Source organism: Anguilla rostrata, chromosome 3 (genome assembly GCF_018555375.3).
Source record: "Anguilla rostrata isolate EN2019 chromosome 3, ASM1855537v3, whole genome shotgun sequence".
Classification (NCBI taxonomy): Eukaryota; Metazoa; Chordata; class Actinopteri; order Anguilliformes; family Anguillidae; genus Anguilla; species Anguilla rostrata.
Window position 1 is genome coordinate 25,782,276 of NC_057935.1, and position 21,735 is coordinate 25,804,010.

A 21,735-nucleotide genomic window follows, 5' to 3' on the forward strand; every position below is an offset into this window, starting at 1 on the left:
TAATAATATAATTATTATAATAATAACAGTCCTAACATTTTAGCTGGAAGCTCTACGGTTTTTATTTTAATTTTGGTCCAGGTTTTTTTATTGATCAAATCAGAAATGAAAAATACTTTAATATGTAAAATAATTTTCTACAGCTGCCCTATCATAATGATGGCATTATGAACAAATCATATGATCATGGTAACATATGAAGACCTGCTATTCTTTAAAATCATTAAATCATTTAAAATGTGGTTCATGCGCAAATGGGAAAAGTGGAAGACCTTTAAAAAAGGAAATATGCACATACATTGATAATTGATTATGGCTATGGTTATCATAATCATGACACAATTTCATACCCTATGGCGACGGTGAAGCAAGTAATTTACTGTTCGTCAGTATTTTTGGCTATGGGTAGTAGAAAATAGATGGTATATAGTTGTTTTTATGTAGAGTGCGCAGTGGAGAGGAACTGTTTTGCTGGGCCAATTAGTGGTGATTAATATTAACAAGAGGAGGCGCGTCGAATCCGTGAAGCGTTTGAGTGAGTGACTGGGGAGGGAAAATGCTCGTGGTTGTTTCGTGACAGTGTCAGCGCACAGCTGGGTGCCGTCCAGGGTGCTGAAACGGACAAACTGGTGTTCACGCATTTAACTGAAAAGTTATCAGATAGTGCCAACGCATCTATAGCAATAATGGGAATACTGTGCGAAAGAAATGGCTGAAGAAAAGAAATGATGGCCAAACAAAAAATGGGATTGTATTTCTTTTTTAAAAAATGGGATTATTTGACATTCGTTTGAGAAGGAGTATCCTATTTACCAAAGTGATCTGCGCAGACCTGCTCGAGGACGATCGTTTTCATAAGCTCTCCATCCAGGTATATATACTTGCTATGTTTATTTTATTATAATTTAACAAGCTAGTTGTCAAAAGTTTCGAATGCCGAGAGAAAGGGTTAAACTACTTTGAAAAGTGGTTTAACAACGTAGATCTAAAACGATCATGAAAGTTAATCCAGGTGAAGATATGTTTCGAAAATACTTGAATTTAAAATGTGCTGATGCGGTATTTTGAAACATGCAAATTATCCAAGATTTGCCTTAGTGGAGTTAAAACCATGGTATTAACCCTAATCTGCAGACTGAAGACTCGTGTTGGAAGTGCGTTCGCCACGCCCCCGCGCCAAGCTTCTCAATAAAAAAAGACTCAAAATAGCAATATGTTTATGCTATTGTTATTGTGGGATCACCATAGTAAATTAATGCTGCAGCAATAACTAACGACGATTTGGGTGTGACATTTTCACACCAAGAGAATAGGAATGTGACTTAAAATAGCATAGGCCTACTATACTACTATTCTTTTTTATGCAGCTTAAAATTCTATTGTTTGCTTATATTCTAATACAGTTTAAGTAGTTCGATGCCCTTAAGTGTTTAATTGCAGGTAATTGGTTGATTTCTTCATTCATTACTTTCACAAGACATTTTTACTAGGCCAGCCAAGATACAGGTATACAGGTTACGTCAACGAACGACTTTGTTGGCACAATGAGCGGTTCCATGTCTGTTACCAGTGCCAAAGTGGACACAAACTATAGGCTAATCGGGTTTTAATACAATTAACGGCCTACTGATATGCAGCAACGTTTTAAATTAATTTAAACAATCAAGTCACATTCCATTTTACCATTCGGCTGTCTAACTCAATTCCCCATTTTACAAGTGATGTGCGATCTTTAAAGCTGTATTGTAGCATCAGAAATATGAAATTCTTCCAAATCAAGAAGACAGATTATGGAAGCATATGCCTAAAGGATAATACAAAACGTAGAAGACTTGTGTGTGTCTGTGTGTGCGTTTATTGAAGTACATCTCTTAGAAGACTTGTGTAATGTGGACTGTATTTGGTCACCATAGGTTACTAAAATAAACTTACGTCAGGATAGGTTCCGGGACAGAAATGGTAGCATATTTTCATTAAAAAGTTTAAATTAGTTAATTTCAATTTCTTAGAAAATTGTGATGGTTAATTAAAAAAAAAAAAAAAATTAAATTTATTTATTTATTTATTTTTATTTTTGAAAAGGTATTATTTTATAATGAATGTACTTCTCATTTTTTGAGTATTTACTTTGTGAGGATATGGCTGTATTTGCAAAAGCCAAAATATTTTAGTGTATTGTCACATCACCAGAATGAATCTACTTGATGCTGTAAGTGGTGCAGAAGTATACATGTGGCATTACACAGAATTTAAATACTACGGTGTAGCATTATGCAAATAACATTTTCAAAGCATACATAAAAAATAGGTTTGTTGTACATTGATTTTAGTAATTACACAGGCTTGCAGATTTCCATGTGTTTAGATGCTGAATAAGCTTCTCTCAGGGCCATTTAAACTTGTTACAAGGTATGGACGTGTACTGCAGTAATCTCATTACTCTGATCTGCTCATGCTACAGTTACACAAAACTGCATTAACACATTTAAGGCAGGGTCTGTTTAGAAAAAAAAAAAAGAAGAAAAAAAACCATAATCTCTGTATGGCAAAATAGGTTACAGGATAATATAGCCTTTTTTATATTTACTATAAACCATGTTCAATAAATCAATTAAATAAAAAATTTAAAAAAATTAAAAATAAATAAAATGCATTATCTCCTAAAATTCACTGACTTGACTGAAAACCAGTTTAATTACTTAACTATTCATTGCGCTTTTAAAACTGTTATTCTAAAAATGTATTTAGAACTATGGCTACAGGCTGTATTTTTATATATTTGCATGGGCATATACTGTATATGGAAGTGTAGGTAATTGACACTTGACATGGTTATAATATATTATTTTAAAATACTCAGCAAGAAATAAAGTTCTCTCTTTTCAATTTAAGATATAAACATGATATGAATGTGTATTAAGGCTAGCGCTTAGGTATATGTATTTTCACTATGAAATGTGGGTTTGGAAAGCACATCAGAGATTAGTATTTATATTTTTTATTTTTTGTCTGTTCCTTATAAGAATACGGAAGAAGACGGGCCAGCTTCAAAAAAAAAAAAATGGAAAAAAAAAATATCTGGAAGAGTACAGTACAGTAACTACTTACCATTCTATAAACATAGTTAAAAAATAAAGTAAAGCTATTTATACATAAAGCTATGTATGCAACCATCCTCCAAACTGGCTCAAGACCTGCTTTGAGCCCCACTATAAAAATTGAACTAATAGGGTTTGAATCCTTGGTTACTTATTTTTTGTGTAGTGTATAAATGGTATACAGAACACTCGGTGTATAAAATCATGAGGTATAGTTTAGTAAGTGTGTGTATGTGTCTGTGTGCATTTGTGTGTGCGTGTGTGTGTGTGTGTGTTTGTACACATGAGGCAAACATGCACAAACATCTCTCTGTTCCACAGCTGTGAGCTGACAGCCAGATGCATCCGGCCAGCAGAGAGTAAGCGAGAAGACAGGTCAGCATGGCAAAAATCTGCACACAGCGATCCTACCCTGGCGGGCAATGGCCATACGACCATGACCTGGAACAGATGGAGCACGGCAGCAGCAGGTCAGAGACGTGCTCATCCTAACTGTCCGCGCCTACGTCCTTAAACACAGATTAACATTTCAGCATATTCAGTGTAAAATTGACTCTGATACAGCACTTTTAACTCCAACAGAGCACACATGGTCCCTGTTACAAGCTACATAAACTATAAGCTTCATAACCTTTGTTAGTCAATTTAACACTTACCCCTGGACTCAATACAAAAACTTTGAGGACATATGAAACTCAGTCATACCAGACTTAAGTTGTTTCTTATTCAATCAAACAAAGCATAAGTTCTTTGAGACTGAAACAGGAAAGGGTGTGGCCTGAAATGGTGGTGCTCAGGATGGAGGCAGGAGCTTTTTTTTAAAAAGAGAAAGTGAATTTACCCATTGCAAAGAATGTTTGCCTGTCCTCATGGCATTTGCCTGTTTCATGTCTAACCTCACTGTTGTAATCTACAGTATTTAATAAAATGAAGTGAAAGAAAGATGTTTCAAAATAATTTAATAAATAGAAGAATAACAGAATATCATCTTTATGGAGATAAAGTACCAGATTAATGCCCTTAAACAATGTGTTGGATTGAATCTAGCCCTTAATCTTTTGCTGTGTGAAATGAATGGCTGTACCCATCACATTGATGTTAACATGACACATGCCAAATGTGATGGCAGGATAATTCTGAAGCAATGGTCTGAAGCTGTCAACTTCAGCTAGCACAGATTTCCGCAAAGAAGTTTGAGGGAAAAAAGCCCCTTAAAGAAAATGCATTTTTGTGTCTTTTTTGAAGGATAATGTGCAAGATGAGGTTGTTTGTCATCGATTGGTAGTACTGCACTTGAATAACATCTCTGTGGGCTACAGGGATGTGTGTTAATAGGGTTTCTCATTATCAGTAAGGAGAATGGCTTGTTATACAAAAGACTATATATTCAAAAGCTCATGGAATGATTTCTGTCTACATATAAAGTTAGCTTCCAGCTTGCCATCCAAGGGGCGGCTTTATCCCAGCAAATGTTTTGACGTGAGCCATTTGTCCAATCAACATTGGTCATAGAGGTCAATATGACATTGACTAGTGGAGCAGAGATAAAGTTAGGGTTAAGTTGTTTTGACGTTGGTAATTGGATGAGTACATAAACACTAATCTATTATAGGTAGAAAAGTGGTGCATCATGACTCAGTGTCGATCAGCCTTGCAGCTGCGGCGCAGGCCGACAAATTGCATGGGTGGATCGTTTACCATATTGAAACCATGCCTCTTATGGTGGTAAATTGCTATATTGTATCATAAATTCAAATCCAACAAAGGGACATTAAAATAAATGACCAAATTAACTGCTGTTATACCCTTGAGCAATGTACTTAACTTGAACTGCTTCAGTAAATATTCAGCTGTATAGAATATTAAAATGTAAGACTCTGGATAATGGTGTCGGCTAAATAAAGATATGTGATTACACCCCTTTCCCCATCTCCCTGTTTGCTCAAAGGGTGCCTTCTTTGCATGAGGACACTTCCTCTGAGTGCCAGGGGGCCATCTCCTTGGATGCTAAAAGGAGTTCCTTCACTGGGCCTGGAGGAATGACCAGGTAACTCTCCCTTTGCTGCAAGAGATCATTTAAATGCCCCCTAAATCCCATAAAAACAAGCTGCTTGTCAGGGCCTCATTTACCCAACAAAAATATATATATTTACAATTTATCGGAATTCTTGGTGAATACTAATGACTTGGTTTATTCCAATAACACACTAATGATATTACTACATAACAGTTACCTATTTGCAAAACATAAACTGTTACTTCAAAGCTACAATATTCTGAGAATATGTAATGAATAATATATAGAAATATATTGAAAAATATACACTTTTTTCTGCTACTTTTGTCTCACTGGTATGTGCCTGACATATCAACAGAATGCATCAAAAATGCACATTTACCACTTTGTAGTTTTTGTTTCTACGCTTAGTGAAATTATATATGCTGAATATATATTGCAGTCACATACAATGCTTAAATAATAAAAAGAATACACTGCTGTGAAATATACAATATTTTCAAGACATATATATGCCACAAAATGATATTTAAAATTAATAATGTTTATATATTATATTGCAGTATATTTAATTTGTGTAAGTAAGGGTAATTATGAACTGGGACATTGTGGTTTCTAGGGTCTCCCATGTGGTCTTCATGCTGAGGAGGTGGGCCTCTGGCAGGTGGCGTCAGGAGGCCGAGAGGCCCGACTCCTTCCTGGAGCGTTTCCGGGCCCCGGAGCTCAAAGGGTCATCCAGCAGCGCCCAAACCTCACTTGGGAACTATGCTCATCCGCGCAAGAGGAAGTAAGTCACGACCAACCGCTAATCTCATTTCACTGTGTGGCTGAACCTGCCACTGATCACAGGTCAGTGAACCTGGGTGAATGTGGAAGGTACCTTTGTTGTGTTCTTACTGTGTCACATAGTCTGATACTGATCTTGGATCAGTGAGACTGGTTGCACATGCCCTCGGCTACTCAAGCTGAACTGTGCTTTTTATCCAGAAGGATTTAGGTTGAAAGCATTTTTTTATTTTCAAATTGAACTTTAGGAAAAGCATCAACACATTATACAAATGCAGCAACACATTAATTAACAGGTCTTGTTATATTGTTTTTCAAGTTTGGTCAGTCACTGGCCACTGGCACCTCTCAACGTCAACAACTGTAACAATACAGATGAGTAAGTCTACCTGCTGTAGTTAGACAGTAGCCTTGGTAGAACCGCTATATGTCTCAGTAGAACTCATTACTGAACTATTTCCTACTCTGTCCTATTCCCTAATAGACAGATTATGGTAGAAAACCAGACATTGATTTTGTTCAAGTTAAGGGGGTTCTTATTAGTAAGGTGAAAGAAACGATACACCTTACCTGTAAATAAGCCAGAAGATTGTGATCATTTTCAAGAATCAAAATACAGGGTATATGTGTGATGGCTTCCAGCTAGCTCTATTCCACTGTTTAGCATCATCTCTGCATAATGAACAAAAACACATTTATTGAGCCAAATGTTAACAGGGACAATTGTCTGAAACGTCTGTTAGTTTGATTTGAAACAAATTAATGTATAGGTAATAGATGTGGATATCATACCACAACAGTTTCTACAGAGAAAAATAACTTTTGTTAATATCCCCTTCAGAGTAGCCATTAAGATTTTCACATCTCCCATTTGAGCGACGTGAAACTATTAGACCAGTATTAGTGCTGTAGAGCTATCTATTAATTCACTGCCACCATAGCTGAACAATGTGAAAATGGCAACGTTATCTTTAGCAAAAAAGAGGACAAGAAAGAAGAAAAAAAGGATGAGAAGAAAGAGGAGAAAAAAGATGGGGACAAGAAGGATGAAAAAAAAGATGACAAGAAAGATGAGAAGAAAGACGACAAAAAGGATGACAAAAAGGACGACAAAAAGGATGATAAAAAAGATGACAAAAAGAAAGAGGAGCCACCGTGAGTACATAGTAGTTAGCCTGGGGGTAGACTGGAGACTGTAGACTATATAGAACCTTCAAAATGACACCACTGGAGTCTATAGCATGTTTTTACAATTTTACCGTTTGACCATTTGACAAGCAGGGATTACAACGCTTTGAATGTCCAATTCATGTGCATTTTTGTTGCTACAAACACTCCCTTATAGAAATGGAATATACTGAAAATATATTGAAATAAAGTATTTTGTCAAATTATTGAATCACTTTATAATGTAATATACAAATTATTGCAGCCTTCAGATAATTTAATATTTAAATATTAAGAGTACCATAGTGATTTTCACACTTTCTCGGTTTTATGTGCTATTTGCACAAGAGGCATTGAAGAAACACAATGAGCAAAGTATTAAATATGTCCATTCTGTATTTTTGGAGAAATATGCGTTTTAAATACATCGTCCTATTTTCAACCGGTTGAGAAAGTTGTCATTTTGCTACGTCACGAATACAGTAACCACTCCCATTTCCACGCCCCATAAAGAAATCTGACAGGACACACCGTCCTGCTGTTCAGACAAATATTTGACTAACGTTAGGTTCACTTAAATTAGAGTGCCTTTAGATTATTTCTGGTTATATTCATTTAGCTAGCTAGCTAATGTTAGCTAGCTAGGAGGTTTGCTTTCATAAGGCAATGTTATCGATAACGTTAGCTTGCTTGTTTGCTTTTATGAGGACGTTATAGTTGTGCTTTTATCTTAACTTGGCTAGCTAGATAGCAACAATTATAATTGGATATAAGTCAACGTCCTTACCTTAGCTATCTATCGATACTTGATATAACCTACTACTGAGCTAGCTAGCTTGTGAAAATTCAGTCTCCCAAAGAGAGCGCGTATCATGGGGGTAGCTATGGTAACGGGGCACGGTCTGTCAATCATAGCTAACTGACAGTTCTCATTACCACGCCCAGACGGTTCGGGTGAATTTTTATCGTGGGAAATTTAGGCTTAGAAAAATACGTTTTAAAGTACATTGAAATGACTGAAGAATAAAAAAATTATGCACATTTGTTTTGTTGTTGCCTGAAGACAACTGGGAAGTGTCACGTTCAACCACCATGGTACTCCTTTAAAAAAATACACTGCTGTGAGATATATTTTTCATTACACTTTCAGAAATGATCCACATGTTATATTCCATTTTTGTAAGGGCTAGCAGGGAAAATGCAGCAGAATAAAACACCCATGAAACAGAATGAAAGTTTGGTTTCCTTCTCAGGAAGGAGGTGTGGATCATGGACCCGGCGACTGATCTATACTACAGATGGCTCTCGGTCATCTCTATACCTGCAATGTATAATCTCATGATGCTCATAACAAGGTCAGTAGCACACTGCCTGTCTGGCCTCTTTTTATGTAGTTTTTTTCTTTTTTTTTTAAAAGTCCATTAAATGTGGAACTATTTTAAAATATTACCATCTATGAGGTAATAACGCAGAGAAGCCTTTTAAAGGAAAGAGTTGCTCATCCAACCAGAAGTCTTTCTAGCCTCAGTTTGCATTCCGTATACATTTGGTACTCTATTTTATAGTTTATTAGATAACCCCCGAGTTGAGTCTTGTTTGACAAACCACCCACCTAGACAGTGGCCTGATTGTTTAAAACAATGGTTTGATGTGACTTTGTTGAAACATAGAGCATATTATGATGATGTCACTCACCAATAGGGAATCCTGGATGAGAAATCCATGAAGAATTGTCAATTTTTCCATGTTTCAGGCTCCAGAGAAAGGATATAGCCGGCCATTTTGCTTTGCAAAATTTAGCTTTTAAAACTAGGAGGAAAAGTCACAATAAGCTAAAAGCACAGAATCTTATTGTTTTTATAATTTGCACAACACCATTTCTTTTCAGTACACTGTCTTAAAGGAAAACTCCCAGGTTCCTTCTGAGTAAATATTACCAAGAGAAGCTTTTGGATGGACAAACCATGGTTTTAATTCATCAGGGCCACTGTCTTGGTATGCACTCTGTACAGGTGCATTAAACTGAACTTTTTCCCAAGGGTTCTTTTTCAAATGCTTATGCATTTTCCCACTTGGAGATATAATCATTTCCAGCTGGAGCTGATTAATGATCAGTGTAAAGTCAACTCATTTTTCAGAGAGCAATCTCTGCATTTGCTGCTCTTGTAGCCAAATACTGTATATACTGCTAATTCTGTGCATTTTGTCTGCCTGGCTGTCATCCCCCCAGGGCCTGCTTTAATGAGCTCCAGAACAGTTTCACTACATTATGGATCTGTCTGGATTATTCCTCAGATGCACTCTACCTCTTGGACACATTTGTGAGAGCAAGAACAGGTAAGATCAATGGGCCTCATTCGCCAACCGTTCTTAAGAAGAATTTTCTTCTTAAAACCCACTTATGCAGTTTTCATGAAGGTTCTGACATTCACCAATGTTTTCTTATTTGGGATTTGTTCTTAGGTGAGAACAAAATCTATGCACACTCAAGAGCACACTTACGCACATTTGAGTGGTGAAATGTTTGTGCAATATAATTGGTAATAGCATTTTCTTCAGTTCTACAGTTGTATAATATTACAATAATATTTTTATAATTTATAATATTTTTAAATAATTATTTTCATTATTTTAAGGTGCATTCGCATTAAGGTGCCAGGTTCCGCCTCAGAGGGTGGTTGCCTCAGCGGGAGTTCATCTGTAAATAAATGATAAGAATCAAACCATTGTAGTGAACTTTTATTTTTGGGGGTTTAAATTATGCAATGTTTGGTACTGAAAAAGCAAATGTTTAAATTTTGCATACAAGCTAAGCACTTAGGTAACACTTTTTAAACACGTGGACATGTTGAAGAAGAGAACACTTATTCAGAGGCGTCACTAGGGGGGTGTGGACCGCACCGTGTGACACCATCAGAGGGGGGTGACTCCGAAATGACTGGCAATACATTTTCTGTGCAGTGTTTTGTGTAGCGACGGGTTTAATCAGCTAATTTCTCCGATGCAGTTCACTGCCGGTTAATTTAATTAACGGTATTAATGTGACGATTAGCACTTTGTCGTTTGAATGCATAACACGCAATTCCTTGCACCTTTTTTTGCCTCAGATTTGACATCAAACCGTTTTTTTTTTTTTTGCTTAATCAGTTGTGTGCCCTTCTCCAGATACAGTGTTCACTGCATCACATGCATCTATGTTATTTTATATCCACTTCTGATGCTGCTAAATATGACAGGTCATTTGCTGTTCACTTTCCAGCAGTACCTCCACTTCAAAACTACTGTTGACAAGTTTTTTTTACGTTTGGAGACCTGTGCTCCACCGTCTTTAGTGGAGGCGACATAGCTCAGGAGGTAAGACCGATTGTCTGGCAGTCGGAGGGTTGTCAGTTCAAACCCCGCCCTGGGTGTGTCGAAGTGTCTTTGAGCAAGACACCTGACCCCTAACTGCTCTGGCGAATGAGAGGCATCAATTGTAAAGCGCTATATAAATGCATTTACCATTTTCGTTCGGGCATTCTTGACTTCTCTCTCAACTTTTCTTTTCAATTTCTGTGTGTGCACACGGCCCTGCAGTCTCATGCCCTTTTATGGGGATTGATGGGGCGTTTACCTATGCTAATTAGGAACAACAGGCATGCGCTTTCAACTTACGAAGACAAAGGGATTCATCATTATAAGAACACGGGCGCGAACAATTCTGCGGTTTAAGAGCATGTCATGAATATGACGTAGACTTTTCTTAGGACCTTTCTCAAAAACTTAAGAAGATATTCCTAAGGCCCAATATTTTTTTCCATGGACAGTTGTATCAATCAATCAGACAAGCAATCTGATCAACAAATCAATCAATCAATTAATCAATCAAATTTTATTGGTTTGCAGAACTGAAGGTTTCCCATGGAGCTGAACAGTTAAGTAATTAGCAAAATGCAAAAGCCAGGCACAAGTCAGTCATTAACATTTAGAATGCAGAAAAGCATAATAAAAAACAAATGTTTTAGTCTTTAATATTTCCGATCTTAGCTGCAAGAGATTTCCACAAATTTTGAGCATAGCAAAAGAATGATTATGATTATGATTGTAATAATACCGATATAATTTTATAAGGAAAGGTGTATGAAAACATATAAACAGCCACATAGGGCTGGGCGATATGGCCAAAACATCGTATCATGAAATTTTTCATATTATTTACAGTATGGTGATATTTGTAAGCATAAAAAAACTGATTTGCAATCTGCAAATGTTACTATACCAAATATTCTAGAAAAATAAAATCCAAGCTTCAAGGTTTGGATTTAAATGACAATACATACTTTCAAGTAGGCGATGTGATAAACAATATTGACGACGATCAAATTTTTTAGTGTAATAACAATCATCACCACCATGCAGCGTATTGGCTTTTTTTCATTTTTTTTTCTTTAATCATACCTGTAAACATCCAAACTTCAGAGGCCATGTCAAATGCTTCTGGGAAAAAAAGAAAACTAAACAATTGGGTGTTGATGTCATCCAATCAGCAGCAAGGCCTTGCAGTTTCCGTATGATTGACAAAAACACATCACATGATCACAGAGAGGAAAGAAAGATTATTTTTATTATGCAATAAAAAAAACATTAGATAACTGTCAATATGGTTTATTGCCTAAACCCACCTCCATGTATTCCGTAATCATTTCAAAGCACAGCTGGGTGCAGCAGAGGCTGAGAGTTTCCATAAACTTTTGCGCACAAGTTGTTTGCAAGGTCACTTCAAGATTTATTTATTTATTTATATTTATATTTATTCATTCAACAGACAATTCACCTTAGGACTACGTCACAAGTTATTTGTCAGACTGTTACAATGTGACATTTTTAATACTCACTGGATGAAAAAGAAAAAAAATAGCTTTAATGAAAACATTGAAAAACAGCATACTTTTGTGTGAATCATACCGGTATACCAAAAAATAAGGTATACCACCCAGCCCTGCAAAATGAACAAAGAAAAGTTATGCTACTTTTATAGTGGTTGTGCTGAAACAAGTAAATAGTACTCCATGTATGACATTTTGTTATCAGTTTATATATCATAGAAAACTGCAATGCAGTGTAATAGAAATGAGATGTTATTGTGAAGCCGTATAAATACAAAACATAACATAAAATCTGTCCTTGGTTTTACAGGTTTTCTGGAGCAAGGTTTGCTTGTAAAGGACCCAAAGAAGTTGAGAGATAACTACAGAAAGACTCCACAGTTCAAGTTCGACATGATCTCACTGTTTCCTACAGATATTTTGATGCTAAAAGTGGGGTTCAACAACCCTGAGCTGAGGTTCAACCGCCTCTTCAGAATTCCACGCCTTTTCGAGTTCTTTGACCGAACGGAAACCAGGACAAACTACCCCAACATTTTCAGAATCAGCAACCTTGTCCTATATATTCTTGTCATCATCCACTGGAATGCCTGCATCTTCTTTGCCATCTCCAAGACTATTGGGTTTGGCACAGACACCTGGGTGTACCCGAACATCACCCACCCTGAATATGGCCGCTTGGTAAGAAAGTACATCTACTGCCTCTACTGGTCCACGCTCACCCTCACCACCATCGGAGAGACCCCCCCGCCCGTTAAGGATGTTGAGTACCTCTTTGTGGTTTGCGACTTCCTCATCGGTGTATTGATTTTCGCCACCATCGTCGGTAACGTCGGTGCCATGATCTCCAACATGAATGCCTCCCGCGCTGAGTTCCAGGCCAAGATTGACTCCATCAAGCAGTACATGCAATTCCGTAAAGTTTCCAAGGAACTGGAGGCCCGAGTCATCAAGTGGTTTGATTACCTGTGGACTAACAAGAAAACCTGCGATGAGAGAGAAGTTCTGAAGAACCTGCCGGACAAGCTGAGGGCTGAGATTGCCATCAATGTCCATCTGGACACCCTGAAGAAGGTGCGGATCTTCCAGGACTGCGAGGCGGGGCTCCTGATTGAGCTGGTGCTCAAGCTGCAGCCCCAGGTCTTCAGCCCAGGTGACTACATCTGCAAGAAGGGCGACATCGGGCGGGAAATGTACATCATCAAAGAGGGAAAGCTAGCGGTAGTGGCAGATGATGGAGTCACGCAGTTTGTGGTACTGAGCGATGGCGCCTACTTCGGTGAGATCAGCATCCTGGGAATCAAAGGGAGCAAAGCCGGAAACAGAAGGACAGCCAACATCCGGAGCGTGGGCTATTCAGACCTCTTCGCCCTCTCTAAGGACGACCTGGTGGAGGCCCTCACTGAGTATCCGGATGCCAAGAAAGCCCTGGAGGAGAAAGGAAAGGCCATCCTGATGAAGGACAACCTGATTGATGAGGCCATAGCTAATGCTGGTGCCGACCCCAAAGACCTAGAGGAGAAGATTGTCCGGCTGGAGTCCAACCTGGACCTTATGCAGACCAAATTTGCCCGGATGATGGCGGAGTACACCTCCAGCCAGTGCAAAATCAAGCAGCGGATCACCAACATGGAGGCAAGGGTCAAGACCCTGCGCGAGGAGGATCTTTCTGAGGTGGTGAAAGAGAAAAAGGACAAATAGCTTTCAGGAGCAGTGTTAGCCACTGAATGATTTTATATACACAGACTGTTGGAATTTTTATTTCCTTTGTTTTTGGCTGGACCGCAACAGCGGGGCCAGCCTTATAAACGCGAATGTCTGTGACTGAGTGACTGAGTGATGAAGCTACACCATTGGTCGGCCGGATGAAGTGTGTTACACCATACATCAGACCGACACATTGCAGATGAACATTTAATATCCAGGAATTCACATTATAGACACTACCACTGACTATCCCTGTAACAAATTGGCCACAATTTCACACACCCATACATGGTACAGCCATATACTAGGTTTTGACCTGGTCTTGTTTTGTTAAATACTCACCTGGACAATTTAGATTGATACTTTTTAAACCATCTATATGCCAGAAATATTCATACATTATTCATTAATATTGACTCAGTTGTGAAATGTTTTTCCTTGATGGTGTGAATATATTTTTATGTGAAAATCAGCAGTCAACAAAGGAGGAAAATGGCCTGAGCAATCACAATATCAGCTGGCAAATCACTATACCAGCCAAACCACTGTTTTTTTAAATGACATGAAATAACTTGCAATAACCTGAAAATATCTGGGAGATGTTCACTATTTTGGAAACAGAAGAAAGAAGAAAACGTTTGATCAGTCTTTGTCTGATTGAAACCACTCCAGTGCGTTTCATTAATTTAGCCACAATTTCCCTTCCTGCTCTGGTGAGGTGTATGCTAATTAAGAATTAAGTATTTCAGTAAGAAAAGGTTAACTGCCATTAAGACTGTAAAAATAAAAAATAAAAACTGCTTACATACACTTGTTTCCTTGTGAATGACTGGATGTTTTTACACATGCTGTTCGAAAACCCCATCAACAAAATGTTTTTTTAAAGATCTTTAAAGATCAATGGTTTAATATGTATACATTCAAAATACGATAAACTTTTGTTACATTAGGCAAATCTCCACAAAAGTGATCAACAAAGTTAATAATAAGTCAATGATTGCTTACCCATAAATAAGACTATGGATACATTACCATATATTTCATTAAAAATACACACTATTAATAAAAAAACAGTTTTGGTCCAATTAAAGAACCAAAAACAGCACACTCAAACAAGAGAGTATTCCCATTGGTTTATTACATGGATACACCCAAGTTAAAGCCAAAGGCTCAGTTGTTTTCTCAAACACTAATTAAATAAACAAATAAATCCTTTGTTTCATAGCAAGGGTTACTGACTTACTGAGCTTTAATATTTGACAAAACCTTATTGAGCACATAAAGGCTAATACTCCACTAGTATTTGAAATACATGAATAGAGGAAGGCATATCTGTCATATATTAGATGGGAATGAACTAATTATCAGTCTGATGACTGTACTGACGCTGTAGTGCAAGCATGCTCACCAATGTGGCGTGCTTTGCTGAAGGCCGGGCCTAACAATTAGTGTTCCCATTTGGATTTATTCAAATGTCTGCCATGTAATTCGATTTATGCAAGTTTTATACATGCTGAAATGTCCAGTTCTAAATAAATACTAACTAAACACTGAAAAACAGTTACATCTGACTGTTTTTGTGCTATGATCCTGTAGATTTTTAGCTGAAGATGAATTAGCTACCAAACCCCTTATTTACTCCTGTCACATAACTAGGTATATAATTCCAACATTGCAGTCTCATTGGACTTGCTGTGCGGTCATGCAGGTCTACATTCAAATATGTACCCAGTATCTTTATGAAAAAGAAAACACCTATTGTACCACCTATGCCAGGCATCCTTCTCACTGTACTGTACACCACATTCCACAAAGTTGATCAGTAGATGAGGCCTTCAGTCAGTAAAAGCTGCAGTCCCCTCTGTATGAAGTGAGCCTGGATCAAGACCAGATAAGTGACCTGTCAATAGGAACCCTTGTTTATTGTAGAACCTTGTGAATTTCTTATTTTTTAGTTTTGAATTTTGCTCCAAATGTGTGGATATTGAAAATCTCTCTCTCGCTCCTCACGCCCTCCCCCAAGGGACACTTTGCACTTCTGGTCAGCATTAATTTCATTGTCACCTTCTCTGAAATTACAATAAATTACCTTGTGATTCATTACTGCGTCTGACGAACTGCAGATTAATTTGGCTGGACTCACCAATCAGATCACTCAATCAGTGGCGAAGTTGGGGGGCTAATTATCTAACCGAAGATCTCTGTATTCGCAGTGGTTTTTCTAGTAAAGTCACAGTTCCCTCCCGCCCTCTAGTGGTATGGGCATCAAAGCTCACAGAATTTGGACTCACCACATATCCACAATTCATTATACTAAATCGGACAAAGACGCTGCAAATGAGCACACATAGTATTCATTAGATTCTATTAAAGCTAGCAAGCCCATTTGTTTCCTTATCGCCTCTACCTTTACCTCAGGGCATATAGCAAAATGAGTCTCCCCACCCCCTAGGGGCTTATTACACCCTAAACTACATCATAATTGAATTGTCTCATATTTCTTTGCATGAAAATAATCTACAACTTTTCGGCTTTCAAGACAGTGCGTGAAATCGGTGAATATATCATTCTGAAAAAAGTTTTAAATGTCCATATAATGTTCACTTCCAGTATATGTAATGCTTGCATCTTTGTGAGTCTTTTGTCCAAATAAATGTTTTTGTAATCCATTTGCAAGCTATAGGGAATTCAAGAAGGGTATAGCTGCAGCTTTTAGAGTCCAAGACATGCCCTACAAAACATGCTTATAACTACAAGAGACACCATTTCAGCTAATTGAATGTCCAGGCAAATATGGTTTGTGGGTTGGTCATGCATTTTTTCCACAGTCTACGGTCACATTGAGTTGGCAACCCTACTTCTCAAACCCAGAAGGCCCAGAAGATGGCCCATAAGAACCAGAAGGCCTCTCTTAGGCTTTTGCATTGAGGTTTTTCCAGCAGGCTTTCAGCTGATTGGTGTCCCTCTTTTCCTTTAGATTCCAGTAGACCCAGTGAAACGCTGGCATAGGTTGGACCAGACATTTTCTGTTTTTTGTTCTGTACATTTGTCAGTCCGCTTGTCCTCAATACACTGGCCAAATTTGTCCATTAACTCTGCCAGCAGGTGCTTTTCGTATGATCTACCATAACTATCTGCCAAGTGCCTACTATACCTGCTCTAGGTAGTGCGCAAGTCCCTGGTAGCGTCTCAGGAAGTGATTAGTTGCTTGCAGGAAATGCTACTCACCGAGTTTCCCCTATTCTTGTTGGCACCAGAGCTTTCAGGCCAATCTCCCCACAACTTTTATTTCAGGTTTGATCTGTTCAAGCAACTTTAGTGATAAAAGGTGTTGAGGAGACTCAAGACGTCATCAACTTTCCTGGCTAGGGCATTCTTTAAAACAGCATCAAAGCAGGACAACGCGAGGCGGTGAGACATGCAGTGTATCCCGACAAGCAGTGTGTCCCTTGCTGATGACACCTCTTCACTCCTGTCATAACTGCTGCTCCATCTCTGCCACAAGGTACTGGCTTCTCCTTCCACTGCTCTGTAGCATCCTTCTCACTGCTTCCTGACTCTTCCTGTCTCCATCATCAAACATATAGGTGATGCGGGTGGCATTTGTTTTGTCAACTGGCTGGATCCCAGCAAAACACACCTCTACTTTTCCTGCTCTTGCACATTTAACATACACCTTCTCCTCCTCCATCACCACACTATCTGTAGAACCATTACTCATGATCGAAAGGAACTTTGTGCTGGCAATGGTTTCTTTAAGCTTCTTCTTTTCAGCTGCAGCAATGTAGAACATGAATTATTTGGCTCTATTTATGTTTCTATGTATTCTGCACATTCAAGCCTTTCTGCTCATCCACCCATAAAATTTTTGTTGATAAACTAGCTTAGCTATTTCCTTTTCACATAAAATTAACATTAACAATGATAATCTAGCTAGCTAACAGTTAACGTTAATCCCCTGGCCACTCTCCTCATTTTGCCTCTGGTTTGCGAAAGTCCATCTAGCTAATGTTCATTTCTTAATTAAAGGAATGTGGCTAGCTAACTAGCTAACATCATAATGTTAGTTTAATAATACACAAATTTTGTTTATACTTGCTCACAAATCCACAAATAGTTGGTGAAAGGTCTGTCCTTCTTCCTGATTGCATGAACGTTGAGGAACAGCATCTTCATTAGGTCCAGCTGTGCCAAATTCATTGAGATCCGGGATATCATCACAACACTCTCCTCTAACAGACCAGTTTTCACCCACTTTGTATCTATATTATGGATGAGGCATTTAGCAACCTCATGGTCTTTCATTGTTCAAATTGGTTGTGCCAATAACAAATGGCATTATTGGCAGTCTGACAATTAATTCAGAGCAATAGCTTTTTAGTTCCCTGGCCATTTTCGACCCAACCGCCAGTTTTCACTGAATCTGTTATTTTTCTCCACCTCTTTACTCCTTGGACTTCATCTGTTTTTTCTGTCTCATTTCTCTTTTTTTGTAGGCTGATTGATTGTTTTGCATGGTCTTTTCATGCCCACAATATATCGCCGCATAATTGTAATTTTCTTACCGTTACCTTGTTATAGCAGCGTTCGTACAGCTTTCACACTGAGGAAGGCAAGACAAGACATGGCGAAGTGGATGGGCTAATAGGAAGACCACACTGTCTACACACAGTGCTCATAGGAGTTGCAGTTTCATGTAGTATTACCTCAAATTGCCTTTTTCAGATGCCTTTTGTCAACTTTTTTTTCGTAGAAAATTTGACCAAAAGGTCACCCGCCAAAGTAGCAAGTAACAGTGATGGACTTACACGGCACTGCTGAAGTCTAACCCCTCTGACTGGCTAGTGACATTGTTGTGACAGTGTGTTGAACATGGCAGACTGCACAGTTCTAGGATGCAATCCCGAGCTTGGATCTTCATTAAAACTCATTACCAAAGGGACCTAAAAAAAAAATGGGTGGAATTTGTTTATAAAAATCGCTTGGACGTACATGACAGCAGAGGGAATCCATGTTTGTAGCGCATAATTTACAGATGACTGCTTCCAGAACCTCATGCAGAAGTCAATGAGTTTTGTGAAGAAATTGATTTTCAATCTGGACGCCGTGCCTACCATATTTCCTGGGACCACAGCAGCAAGCGTTTCCAATTTGCATATTCATAGATTCTGGCATTCTCAATGGAGGTAAAGGTGTAGAGATACTACTAAGCCATTTTCAGTAGGTAATTGAACATTTTTTGGTGTGAAAACCATATTAAAGAAATTATTATTCAATATAAAATATGGTTTAAGGTATGAGATACATCTGCAGGGGTCCCAAGTATATGAAAGCATTTTAAAGGGCCACACACAAACACTCAGAGCCCTGTTCCTCTAGTTTCACCACCAAGATGCTACTCGTTTTCCTGCACATATTAATGTCTGCCCATCCTCACTGAGGGAGTAGACATTCTGCTCTGCTACAGAGACATCAAATTCCCCATTCAATGCCTTCAATATGACATCATACTGTAGGTCTCCTCACCCACTGGCCGATGTCCACCTCCCATACATAAGACCCAAAGGGTACAGGACAGGATAATGATGACTTACCATCATTCTTCTGCATCTGTTTGACAAATTAAATGGTGAAATCTGTGGAATATACAGTATGTCATACAGATTATGGCTGCCATATTTATAATTTGTCAAAACTGGATGACATGCACAGCTGGGAGCTTAATCATGAACAAGTTAGGCAGTCGACAGAACCGACTGTGTACTGGGAGGGGGTGGGAGGTGAAGGGGGGTGGTGGGGTGGTTGAGGAAGGTGAAGCGACTGGAGCAGCTCACAGTAGGTGAGATGCTAATTCATTACAAACTGACAGTACAGTTTTTAGGGTGAACATTATGTTGTCTGACTATTATTTTGCTCTTTGCTCTTAGCTATTATTTTGAAATGACCTCTTATGGAAATACAGTAGATACCCTAATTGATTTAACACGGTAAATGTATGGTAACATAAAATGTGTGGAGTTGCGAAAAATTGAGTTTGAAAGTCTTTAGCTTCGGTGTATGTAAACCTTTTGCCTCAACTGTAGTCTCACAGTTTGCTGTGGACAGTCATTTAGCTATGTATTCCATTAATGCTAAAGTAATGCAAAGCATTTAAAAAAAATAAAAAATCATTTGCTTTAAGGTGTTTTTAAAGTTGCAGTGGAGCATGAGTAACATGTAGCGGGAAATACCTGTAGAATCATGAGGATGGATAATTTAAACGTGTCTATCTTAATCCTTAACACTCGTAGGCACCAAGGAATGCAGGGATATAAATATATATTACCTCATGCAGTGATCAAATGCAAAATCATAATCAATGTTATAATTAATCAGTCTCAAAAATAGTCAAATCATAATTTCAACATTAAATATTAAAATAATAATCAATAACGTAACAACATGTGTAAGTTCATTGAGGTGGTAGGCTCAAGAATTTATCTAAATAAATCAGACCCACAATATGGTTCAATAAAATAGAATTTGTTAAACAAACAAACATCTAAACTAAAATCCAAAAAGGCTAAATAAGTGAGATGGAAATGGGGCGAGACTGTTGCGTGTGTAGTCATGTGTGTGTTCACCACCACGTTGCAGAAGTGAATAACGGCACCTCTGATGGAGCGAAGTATGAATCATGCTTTTAGCATGTGAAGCAAACGCAGCTGCAAGTGGCTACTGAGGTTAGCTACGTCTAGCTAATCCCTGTGCACCTTGCCATGCTAAACACACAAGGCCATATATCCAATAAGTTAAGTTAGCAATTAGTGCTGGGGAAATCACATAGTAACAGAGCGCACACAGTATGTCGGCTATGCAGAGCTATATGGCTGTAGCTAACAAACAATGTTATACAATGTAAACACACATTAAACAACAGATAACATACTTCAGTAAAAATTACAAACAAACTGAAGTTTTCTTCGCTAATGTCTGGATGGTTCAGTCTTACTACTGGAGCACAGGATGGATCCATGTGGTGCTGGCTTGTCTAAGGAAACTCGGCGTGGGCAGAGTCTGTATGTTTGGCGTCCTTGTAGAAGCCTCTTGTGGTCTTCCTTGTTACTGGTATGATGAAAGGATTCTTCTGTCCTTTTCGTGAAGTTGTTGCTGGAGTTGAAAGCTATGCTGGTTTGCTGTCGCAGGAAGGTACATAGGCTACGTGCGTTTACTTGTTGCTGTGTTTCAGAACGATAACAATGTGTGAAGTTAGTAACAGTAAACTGATCTTGTGGTAGATCAGTGCCTTTAGCTTACTTTCAGGATAATGCGTTTACTTAAAGTTTAAACCCACTAGTCATGGCTATAACCTGAGAAAGACAGTGTGTGTAACTTTACATCAGCAGGCCTTCTCTCTCTCTCTTTCCCCAGTGGAGTTCAGGCCTAGTGGTGCACAACCTCAAGGACCCTGGTGAACAGGCAAGAGGAGAGCAGCAAAGAGGGTGGAACAGAGAAGGAAACGCACATTTACACAGTAGGACAGGAATACTGCTCCCAGTCACTATGTGATGAGTCTGTCCAGCCGTGATCATGTGATTGTGACGTGGGTCTGACCTGTTGATTCAAAATGATGCCCATAGGATGGTCAGAGAAGCAACAAAATCCCCTAGAATCACTGTGAAAGAATTGCAGGCCTTGGTGGCGTCTTGGGGTCACCAGGTTTCAAAAAGCACCATCAGACGCCACCTCCACAACCACAGGCTCTTTGGAAGGGTAGCCAGAAGAAAGCCTTTTCTGACCCCAAGACACAGAAGCAAGCGCTTGGAGTTTGCCAAATGTCATTTAAATTATGACTGGAAGAAGGTCCTCTGGTCAGATGAGACCAAAATTGAATGTGTTCGTCAGATACAGCATCGGCATGTTTGGTGTTAAAACAGAGATGCATACAAGGAGAGGGACCTCATACCCACGGTGAAATATGATGGTGGGTCAGTGATGTTTTGGGGCTGTTTTAATTCCAGAAGTCCAGGGGCACTGGTTAAGATTGATGGCATAATTAATTCCACCAAGTATCAGGCAATTTTGATGACAATCTGGTTGCCTCTGCCAGAAGGCT

The 21,735-nt window shown here is 38.6% G+C and overlaps 1 protein-coding gene across 1 annotated transcript; it reads left to right on the forward strand.

The window, feature by feature from the left end:
* Positions 1-567: 567 nt before the first annotated feature.
* On the forward strand, positions 568-14,454 carry cnga3a (cyclic nucleotide gated channel subunit alpha 3a). Its single transcript, XM_064326977.1, has 9 exons — positions 568-871; positions 3,420-3,568; positions 5,047-5,145; positions 5,735-5,902; positions 6,221-6,280; positions 6,877-7,056; positions 8,322-8,423; positions 9,299-9,405; positions 12,244-14,454. The coding sequence occupies exons 2-9, from the start codon at positions 3,480-3,482 to the stop codon at positions 13,632-13,634; spliced, it is 2,196 nt and encodes a 731-aa protein (XP_064183047.1). The 5' UTR covers positions 568-871; positions 3,420-3,479; the 3' UTR covers positions 13,635-14,454.
* Positions 14,455-21,735: the final 7,281 nt, after the last annotated feature.

Excerpts from the sequence above, each read along its gene's own strand:
- cnga3a (XM_064326977.1), top strand. The coding sequence starts at position 3,480 with ATGGCAAAAATCTGCACACAGCGATCCTACCCTGGCGGGCAATGGCCA. Across the intron at positions 5,146-5,734 it reads GGGCCTGGAGGAATGACCAG|GGTCTCCCATGTGGTCTTCA; the intron begins GTAACTCTCCCT and ends TGTGGTTTCTAG. Across the intron at positions 9,406-12,243 it reads ATTTGTGAGAGCAAGAACAG|GTTTTCTGGAGCAAGGTTTG; the intron begins GTAAGATCAATG and ends TTGGTTTTACAG.